General features: G+C 34.7%; 1 protein-coding gene across 1 annotated transcript in view; it reads right to left on the reverse strand.

Annotated features, from left to right (window-relative positions):
* Positions 1-1,828: 1,828 nt before the first annotated feature.
* Positions 1,829-11,288, reverse strand: part of LOC110460664 (nucleoporin Nup37-like) — a 10,088-nt gene continuing 628 nt past the window's right edge. The window contains exons 2-7 of the mRNA XM_021513704.1: positions 7,483-7,613; positions 6,873-6,945; positions 5,699-5,881; positions 4,061-4,242; positions 3,607-3,742; positions 1,829-2,735 (exon numbers count right to left, since the gene is read on the reverse strand). Of these exons, the coding sequence (XP_021369379.1) occupies positions 2,604-2,735; positions 3,607-3,742; positions 4,061-4,242; positions 5,699-5,881; positions 6,873-6,945; positions 7,483-7,613 (837 nt within the window). The 3' untranslated portion in view covers positions 1,829-2,603. The remainder of the gene's footprint in view (positions 2,736-3,606; positions 3,743-4,060; positions 4,243-5,698; positions 5,882-6,872; positions 6,946-7,482; positions 7,614-11,288) is intronic.

Consider the following 11,288-nt stretch of genomic DNA (forward strand, 5'->3'; position numbering starts at 1 on the left):
TTTCATATTATTTCAAACAAAAAACAATTTACTTAGGCAGGTGTGAAGATTTTCCTATATCAAAAGTTAAGATCTCAATATGACACTACAATAGATACCGTATATGAAAAATCCATCATAGCAGAATGAGAAATATTGGCGACGTTTAATTTGGCTGTTTGAAACTAAGAAAATTTATTTTGGCGATCTCGATATAGATGTTGGCTGCCATTAAATTTCCTCTTATACAGTATATCTCAGCTGCTGTTATATAAATTGGCATTAAATTTTATAGGAATATCATGGGAAGGTAGTGTCTCCATCCTATAAAAGGTCACTGTGACCTCAACTGACCTTGATTACTAACATTGTGTTTTCCAGAGCATACATGTATCTTAGCTGCTGTTTCAGGAATGGGCATCAAACTTTTTATACAGGTACATCTTGAGAAGGTGGTGTGTCGCATCATGAAACAGGGTCATTGTAGTCTAAATTGTCAACTCATGTACTAAAATAATGGTTTTCAGTACTTTGTTTATAGCAGAGATATGGGAGATATACTTTATATTTAAAGTCAGATTGTTAAAGTAAGGGATTCTATATTGCTATTATGGCCTTGACATCAACAGACAACGGTAGATCGGGGGCGGCGGCATACTGAGGCTTAATATTCAAGTTTGGAGATTGTGAAAATATCCACCCTATAATAATATAGTTTACCAATTCTTTTCATACAAGTCAAAGGGATCTTCGTTTCTGGTTTCTATGTCAAAGAATGGTAACGGTTGCAATCTTACTATATGTTTGCCGAATATGAAAAGGCATTTAATAAATTAATGCAAATACGATTGCTTGTGGGCCTGTGCCTGATCCATTGGGACTAATAACATGTTAAAAGTAGAAACACCATTGCTATATAATTGCTGGGCATGAAGGGTGTACACATATGCTACCACAATGGTATCAAGGTTCAGCCCCCGACCCTGGGGATTTAGTACAGCGTCATAAAACTGAAATAGTTGATATTCTAACCCTTAGACCGTACATGGCCATACTGCAGTCCTTTAAAGAGAGAAAGAGAGGTATTACTATTTAAACCCTTTTTTCTGACAATTATATACAATTTCAATTCACTTGGATATATATATATTTGGTGACAATATAACATAATTGACAAAGGAAAACATAAATATTGTCTATACATTTGTTTTCATTGTTAAATTGATTTATTCATTTGGTTGCTGTTACAGACCAGGAGAATATCATATTATTTTATGTTTTGGTTAGCTTGTAAACAACATAATGAACATAATAATCAAAAAGTGAACGGCAAAATGAAAACTTGGAGGATACAGATTTTACCACAGATTTTACCAGTGTATGGTAATTTTCCTGGTATGCAGTATTTACAATATATGATGCACATTACAAACATTTGTTTCAATATTCTTTTTACCATTCATGACTCTTAAGCATGAGTTAGTCACTCTTTTCACCATAAACAAAATAAACGAGTAAATGAACAACAGCCTCACCAAATTTTACTGAGACGTACTCCATAAGGCCCAGTACTAAGACACACAAAACATGGGTTTAACATTTGTTTAATTGGGTATGCATATATTTTGAAGGTAGATATAAGAGTAGACGTTCTCTCATTTAATAACCACAATCAAACATACACTAAATGTATAAAGAAGTCCTAGGTAGTTTACCTAGAAAACTTGTCTATACTTAGTATTTCCACTGTGAAGGACAAAATTAACATTTGGGAAAAAGTCTGAGCATACAAAACCCATTTTCAATAATGATCTTACTTGGATTCAATTTCAGTTTATGACGTCTTGTTAATACAGTATATAAATATAAATTAACTTTTACATTTATTCATTGAATTGTCAGTGTTGATACATTTGTAAGGGCATCAGTAGTAATGTCACATATAAATAACTGACAGCAATGTTACAATTTGTGTAACTGCAGGTATTGGTAGCTATAGTCACAATATTCCATTGTAAGACGAGTACATAATACTACTGCTGTATAACAAGGCACGATTCACTGAGATTGATATACAATTGTTCTGGTATGCAGCCTTGAAAAGAAAGGATAAACTTATTCCCTTCAGTCTCCTTACAAAGTACAATATACTGAACTTGGTCACATATTACAGTTCTGACCAACTATATTGGACATTAGTTATTGCACTGTAGTTGAACTCCACTACATCAGAAAACATACATATTTATAATAATATTATGAAATACCACCTGTTGTCCACTGTGGGATGGAATACCTGTCTCACTGTCTGTTAAGCTATAACCCTCACCGACTAAAACTTGTCTGTTCAATATACTTGCTGGGATGTCTGAATTATACCATTAACAGTGACTTCTGCATATTATTTGCCACCAATTCCACAACAATTTTTGGAATATGATGCAACTGTGTATTTGTTTTTGTCCATACTTCGGGTAGCTTTTCCAGTCTGATAGTGCCCAAAAGGCCTCAATTATCCGCCAAATTCAACAATTGAAGACACTATTTAAGCTGACTTGTGTCCGATCAGGTTCCCGGTCACCAATCTTTATCAAGCTCTGCTTATCCTTGCTGTAAGGTTTCGGTCAGCCCATCTGTGCCTTGGTAGGCTCTATATGGTATAGGTTCACTTTCTGATCCCCTCCCACAGCCAGTACTGGGTAGGTGTAGTGCCAACTCATCCCATAGGCCACTTGTTGGCTCGTACTCAAGGGAACCTGCAACAGATCCAGTACCAATGCAATCATACCTGTTAATGGTTGTTTGTGCGTTTTGTTTGTTTAAGATTTGTCCAGTATTTTAATTGATGTCAAAACTAGAAATCAGAGTGTTGTTATTCTTAAGAGTCTTGGCATAATGTTAACAGTGAATACTACTACAGCTTAATGAGAACCTGTGAACTTTCACCTGTTTATCGGAGAAAATTGAAGGGGAATTTATATAGCTTCAATTTGACCATTGACATGTTTGCTTCTTGTTAATTTAATGTGTGTATATAATACCACAAAATTGATTTTAATATCAACGAACAATTGTTTGTAAAATTGGTCCAAAAAGACACTTTTGCGATTTATTGTTTTTCCAAGTGTTTTTTTTTAGTAAAACATGGCTTCTTTTAAGTACACTTTCAAAATGTCATCAAAGATGGCAGATTGTTTTGCTGTGCTTTTGTTTCACAGACATTCCAAATCTAATAAAGAAGATAAAAATTCAACCAGCCCATTTTGTTCATTTGAAATATGAAAAATAAAAAAGTGAATTATTTAAAAGAAAGAACATTTGTATATGGACAAGCCTGTTACAAAGAACTTTGACCTTCAGGCATAGAATGTTTCTGTATGTAGTTGTAAAAACTTTCAGGATGTTCATTACTTAAGAAAAATACACATTTGCAAAACTTCAACCAAGAAATCATGTGACCTTGACTTTTGACCTGCAGCATATACATGCAGACTTTGTGGTGACATTTAAATATGGCATGTAATATATCATCCCAGTCATAATTTGCAATAAATGAATGTTTTGAAAACCAAATTGAAGCAACTGATTTTGTAATTTAAACCGTTAGGTCCTGCTGTTTTTCTATACCTGATGGTGCCTTGTGCTAAACACCTTGATCTGTCGTCCTGGTCGTCCTGTGGTGGCCAAAAGTATGGGTGTGGACTTTGCCCACCGAATGTCCCGTGCCCCTTCAGGGTGGGCTTGACGTCTTTCCTGCGGCTGACTATCACAAAATTATATGCTTTAATGAATAATTATGAAAACATTATCATTTGTGAAAAGGAATGATATAACATTGATTTTAGGCTAAAACCCTTAAAACTGACACAAATTTTTCCACTCCAATGTATTGTGTTTTAGACAGATAATTACACTCATTATATGACCAACTGCCATTTGACATGACATGTCAGATTAGTTCATCATTTTGGTTATCTGTTACTAAGGTTATTGATAGATAGCAATGCAACTGGACCACCAGAGAATGGGACCGATCCGCATGACAAAAAAACAACAACAAGTTTTTGAAACACAGAAGTACCTAGATCTTGATAGATAGAAGATAAGCCACTCTGTACCAGCCACCGCACAAATGACATCGTCGTCTAGCCTGCTCCAGTCGGCACTCATCAGTGGAGACTGGCAACAATCCAGAGACATGATCTGGAGTTGTAGGTCCATACTAAATATCTTTATGATGCCATCTTTCTGTGCCACCATCACCTACAATGAATTGAAATAGCGTATAGAGAAATAGTCATTGTTTTCTTCCTGACAATTACATTGTACTGATTACCTGCTCCTCTATTGTGTTACAAATGAAAATCTGACTTATTACTGCCAATATATTACAACCTACGTGTAGAAAAAGAGAGGTAAAGAGATAATTATGTACCAGTGGTGCTACAACACTGCAAAAAAAATACAGTTCTATATATACTACACAAATATCAATGATGAATTAATTGCAAGTTTCACTTTCCACAGACTTTTGTCCATGCAAAAGTCTGGTCCAATTGTAATTATGTTTTTACGATTTCAAGTCATTGCTTGCTGAAAAATTGTTATCATTTCTCATTGGCTGATAGAATCACCCATAAAATATGTCTGAAAACGTAGTTTGAAGAAGCAGTACCAGCTTGTCTACTGAAAAGAGAATTCAATTTTCAACTGAAAGAGCTACAGTTGGCTATACAGAAATATATCACTGTGTACAATAAAGACATCCTGTAGTTGAATTACTGATAGGGTATGAAAATTCATTTCCCTATAGAAGTTGCCATTTTGGTTAAGAGCCCTTTACTGGTTACAAATATGAACAAGAGGCCCATGGGCCTTAACGGTCACCTGAGTCTACAGTATTTATTTTTGTTGTTGAAATATGTACNAGACTCATGCACTGAAAAAATCTCAAAGAGTGAGAGTTTGGGGAAAGTGAGATTAAAATTGAATATTTTAGTGTAAAAGGATTGCAGTCGTACAAAATCATAGGGCCACTATGACCCCTGCTTCAAAAAACAGGGGACAGGGAATTTTGCAATATTGGAGATGGGGAAGGGGATAGGGGCATGCCTTAACAAATAGTGATATCACATATGTATGCTGTTTATGGTCTCACATCTGACATATGATCTATTACATTGATACTTGAATAATTTTGTTGATGTTTTGTACATGTAAAGACTGGATAATAACTTTTGATTTTTTTTCATTTTGTCTGACACTTTTGTAATTCAAATTCATTTTTTGGAATTTCTTGATATTCTTTTAAAAGATAACCATCTGTTTTGATATTGCCATACACTTTATCCATTTCAAGATCCCAAAAAATTGAGAACCTCATTGTATATTGTGTAAACATTTGTACAGAGTAAGTAACATAACTCTTTTAGTCTAATTTGTCACTTTAATATCAAAGGCAACTTCATATGGTTCCAATTTCATGATGGTGGGCTAATCCACAATGATGCAGTGCTGATCATGAGAAAACACAGCAAGAAACTATCAATTACACTGTACAGATCTGCCAATCTTTGAGATTCAAAAATCGTAATCAAAACTTGGGTAAAAAACATTTAGCATTATTGACAAAAAAAATCAGGTTTGAGTCATGTTTCACAAAGAGAGCATGTATATTTTGGAGAAACCCTAAGATACTTCGTTCATAAAATGACCATACCTTGCCTGGTTCTCTTTCATGAATACACACAGACATTCCTGGAGCACCGAGCTGGAAGCTGGCATTGAGTTCATCCCCGACCCACAGCCTACAGGTCAAGTCATCACCAGTCGAGGCCAGAGTCTCTCCACTCTGGGGGTTGTAGGCCACAGAGTTGATAAAGTCAGTGTGGCCCTCTAGCAACTGGAAATAAATGGATATATGCTACTAAGAAAGCATCAAAGTTACTACAGTTTTATCTCCTTGTTGCTTGTCAAACTTTGTTCCAAATCAAGTCGAAGTTTAATCTAAATATATATATGTACCATGCTATTATGAAGTCATTGTCAGTTTAAGACCTACCTTTAGTTCACCTAATGGGCTCAAATAATGTCCATAGATAAAAGTTTAACACATTCATGTATCATCTGTTTCTTTTATCATCTGAAATGAAAAGTTGTAAATGTTTCCTACCCACTGCCTGAAAAGGACCAGATATTTGGAAACACAGCTTCTCTTGCCACATTTTGCCAATGGAAGCTCAACACCAATTTTTTTCCAAATGGCATACATGTATTTAAGAAGCAGTTTTCTAAAGATGTACATGTACCACTACACAGCTCTGTCAGTCTGGTCCCAGGAGGAAACATTGTTCAGTTATATACTTTATTCCATATAATGTACACTTTCATCTCCTCTATTGAGCAGGGATGTTTTCAAAATGTTAACATATTAAAGCTCTTATTATTCTGTAATGGACTAGTGAGGCCAACTGGCTATATGACATTTGGTCATTCTCTGGAAAGACCTTGTGGCAAAAAATTACCAAAAACTTTCATACTTTATGCCTTGAGTTGAATCTCAAATCTGGATGTAGAAAATTCCTATCCAGTTCTGTTGTACTTAAAAACAAACCTGTGGCTGTGAGACAATAGTAGTCGTCCCAACTAATGGTTTACTTGGCTGCAACTAAATTAATACAATCTGACCATGTTCTCAAACTGGGATTTAAACAATATCTTCACTTTTAAGAGTCAGATACAACCATCTCAACATTTTAGAACTAGAGATATGATAATGAGACTGAAGACGGCAGTTATGATCAAGACAAAGCATGTTAATACCAGTCATCTTCCCTATCAATGTTTAAACAAAATAGCCGGAGAAAGTCTGGTGTATGACAACATTTAAATACCTCTAGAGTGTCTTTCCCACGTAAATCTGACTCAAAAAGTTGAATTCTGTTGTTGGATCCAGCAACAGCAAATCTGAAAGTTAATTTAAAAAGACATTACAGATGTTAAAATCAAGAAATAGGAAAAACAATGTATACAATTTAAAAATTAAATAATATTATAAAATTAGTGTTTGCTTTTAAAACAACATTAAGTGGTAATAGTTTCATCATGGTCCTTTAATGAGCCAGATGAATATTTATTAGAAATGTTGTCTACAAGAAAAAGCATACTGATACATTGCTCTTTTACTGGTGTGCAAGTTGAAGTTTGTAAATTATATATCATACTCTAGTTTTGTCTGTTTCTTATAATACACATTTGCATAAAGCCACATGCACTAATTAATGTAAGAAATAATTTTGACACAGAACAGACTCAGGCCTCAGTACACATAGACACCCAATACATGGCACAAATTTTGATTCAAGCCAGCCAATGTCACTACGTTTGTGACTTAGATTGTAAATAGTTTACAACCATACTACCTTACCTCCACTACCATTGCATGTTAGGGTTGAAGAATAAATTTATTACAAAGTTTAACTTTAATTGGAATAGACTTCTTGCCTTAAACAGTCTGCCACTTCCCGAGACTGATACGATGTTTCTGGGCTCCATGATATAGCGGTCACTCTACACCCATTTTGAAAATCCCGCACTTGTTTAAACACGAATTGATCACCATCCTCAGCTTCATCCTGAAATATCAAAAAAAATGTAGGAACTAGGAAATAAAGGAAACCAAATGATAGAAGACCCTGGTGATACGCTTTGGAAGATTAGAATTCTACAATGTTGTAATGTGTTCTGGCTGTAGTTTCACGAATGTTCCTTATCATAGACATCATCTTATAATTTTAAGAGACCGAATATTCAAATAAACTGACAACAATAATAGACAGATTTATATATATTCTATATTAGTTTCCTTTTTTGATGATAAACACATTACAGTCTCCTTTTAATGTACATTGATTAGACATAGACATCATCTTATAATTTTAAGAGACCGAATATTCAAATAAACTGACAACAATAATAGACAGATTTATATATTCTATATTAGTTTCCTTTTTTGATGATAAACACATTACAGTCTACTTTTAATGTACATTGTATTTATTTACTCCTGAGATCAGTAAATAAACAGATTATCAATTATGGAATTTGCTTATTGGAAAATTCTGATTATTCAAACCAAGTGATTTTTTATTAGAATTGATCACTGGCCCATCACTAATATGAATGTGGTGTTTAACAGGTAGGGCACAACCGTGCATATGGGTACTGATCCTGCATTTGGGTAATGGTTACCCATTTGAGTAACAATTTTATGAAATGGGGAATATAGTGAGAAAACCCCACACAGATCTTGGATCAAAAAAGGGTGTTATACTTTCACCTAAATCCTATAACACAATGAAGTACAATTCTGAAGTCTGACTTTTACCTTAGATTTAGACAACTAAATTCACATGAACCCGAGCTTTTTGTTCATAATGTAAAAACCCTTTCAGCACCGGTACTGTAGGCCTTAATGGACTCATCCAGAATTTTCCAAGAACAATCCCTCAGTGGTACTCTCTCCCTCCTAACTTGGCATCAAGTGCTACACTCTCTTCCTTTATACTAATTAACCCCACCTTCCAGTCTGCTCACACACATGTTACTTGCTTAATCTTCATCTTGTGGAAGTTTCACTTACCACTACTTGGGGTCTCACTTAAAAGCGTCTTCAACCGACAACAAGCGTCTTCAAGTGACAACAAGCGTCGCCAGACAAAATCTTCAAAAATACTGAATAAAGTAAGCGACATCAGAAGCTATGTTGTTGATATGACAATAATACACCTCTGTACCAATTTTCAATTTAATATTTGAAAAATTGACCGAGTAATGATGAATTGAATTTTTACGATCGCAGCGTAGCACATGTGTGTAAAGTGAAGAAAGCATCGCCAGATAATATCGTTAAAATTACTCGCTAAAGTAAGCGACATCGGAGGATATGTTATTAGTTTGACTTTTATTGATATATATTCCAAATTTCAGCCCGATATTTGAAAAAATGATCGAGTTATGATTAATTTAATATTATGATCGGCGATTTTACGAAGCTATACGCCGTGCCACATATGTGTACATGTACAAGTACGTAGGGTATACGTAGGGCTTCGCATAGGTGAACACAGTTAGACCGGATTATAGTGTAGAACTCTCAGCCACACTCTTGAAACAAGCATGTTACCAGACCCTACGGACGTGGACGTGGTTCTACTCAGGGTCCGTTATATGTTCGTGTGACTGATCGATTTAATGTTGGTGTTTAAAAAAAATCCCTAAGTACCTATAAGTTTAATGAAGACTATACTAAAATTTAATGGTTATTGCTGTAAAGGTACAGCTGAAAAATACAATCATTTTAAACTTCTTATGAAATAACTGGCACACAGGTGTAAATATCGGTATTTCATATAATCAAATACATTTTGTCTGTATACGTAAGAATAACTGTTTCTCTGTTCAAACTTGTAAAGAAATCAAATGTTAATAATTTTCACATCTTGAATCCCGTCCTGCGGGCACACAAGTGTTGTTAAAGCGTAAAAAAGTTCTTCATTTAGCGTAATTGTCATCAGGTAACTAAGTTACAACTTTTGTTGTTTAACAGGACCGTGCGTTTCGGTGCGATTCGCGCGAACACGTTTTCGCGTCCCTGTTTTTTTGCGATTGCTGCAGTTTTAGGTATTGTTAACATACCATTCGTAGATGTTAAAAAGTATGTTTTCTTCCACACATACTTTTCCAGTCCCCTAGAAGTTTGATGATGTGATTCATCGATTCGCAATTGTTGTTTTTCCAACCTTTTGGAATTGCGCAATCTCGATTCAATCACCCTGCGCTTAATCGTTGGTAAAATCTTTACTGACCAATATCTTCCTAAACGTGTTCTATACGACTCGTCAATCTTTTGTGCAATGGTATTGAATTCTTTTATTGAATCACTATCTTCACCAAAGATTGATGACATGATCGGGGCCTTGTCTTTATCAGTCATGCCAATTTTAACTGACAAATGTCTCGAAACATTTTCCTGTATGTGTCGTGTACAGAAAGGTTCGACTAGCGTTGTTCTGTCAAAGACTGCGCTAGTCGCCTGCTTAAACGTCCCTTTTCAGGGCCACCATCTTACTCAAAAAGTCATGAGAAACTCGAAAATTACGCATCCCCTCCCACTATATTAGTTATAATAAAAAAAATATAAAGATAATTAAACACATTTTTAATCGTAATTATTCTTAATCGGTAACAGTTAAAATCTAAATTGTTCAATAAATACAATAATGTTATTCTTGACACAGCTGATTAAAGGGGTATCAATGTTTATATATAGCAATTTATTCTAACTGTGTTCACCTATGCCAGAGACGTATAATACATACACGTCTCTGCCTACCCTACGTACACATATGTGGCACGGCGTATAGCTTCATATTTGTTCATCGTATGAATTGAATTCACGATAACTCAATCATTTTTCAACAAATCAAATTAAAATTTGGTATATAGTTGTATCATAGTCATATGAATAACATATCTCATGATGTCGCTTACTTTATCAATCATTTTAAGAGGTAAAGTCTGAAGACGCTTCTTGATCTATATCAGTTTTATTAACACACGTGTGCCAAGCCGACGATAGTAAAATAATAAATTCACGATAACTCGGTCATTTTTTCATATATCTAAGTGTAATTTGATATAGAGGTATATTATATTCACATTAACAACATATCTTCTGATGTCGCTTACTTAATCGATGAATTTTAGAGATATGTTCTGAAGACGCTTCTTCATATGTTGAGTTCTATTCACACACGTATGCCACGCCACCGATCATAATATTAAATTAATCATAACTCGATCATTTTTTCAAATATCGGGCTGAAATTTGGAATATATATATCAATAAAAGTCTAACTAATAACATATCCTCTGATGTCGCTTACTTTAGCGGGTAATTGTAACGATATTATCTGGCGACGCTTTCTTCACTTTACATGCTAATACACACATGTGCTACGCTGCGATCGTAAAAATTCAATTCATCATTACTCGGTCATTTTATCAAATATCAAATTGAAATTTGGCAGAGGTGTATTATAGTCATATTAACAACATATCTTCTGATGTCGCTTACTTTATTCAGTATTTTTGAAGATTTTGTCTGGCGACGCTTGTTGTCACTTGAAGACGCTTGTTGTCGGTTGAAGACGCTTTTAAATGAGACCGACTACTACATGAAGTAGGCAAGTATATGGTAGAACTAGAGCTAGGTCAATGTATGGTAGAGTCTACTAAAGTTATCAGGG

The sequence above is a fragment of the Mizuhopecten yessoensis genome, unplaced genomic scaffold (assembly GCF_002113885.1).
Source record: "Mizuhopecten yessoensis strain PY_sf001 unplaced genomic scaffold, ASM211388v2 scaffold10447, whole genome shotgun sequence".
Lineage (NCBI taxonomy): Eukaryota > Metazoa > Mollusca > Bivalvia > Pectinida > Pectinidae > Mizuhopecten > Mizuhopecten yessoensis.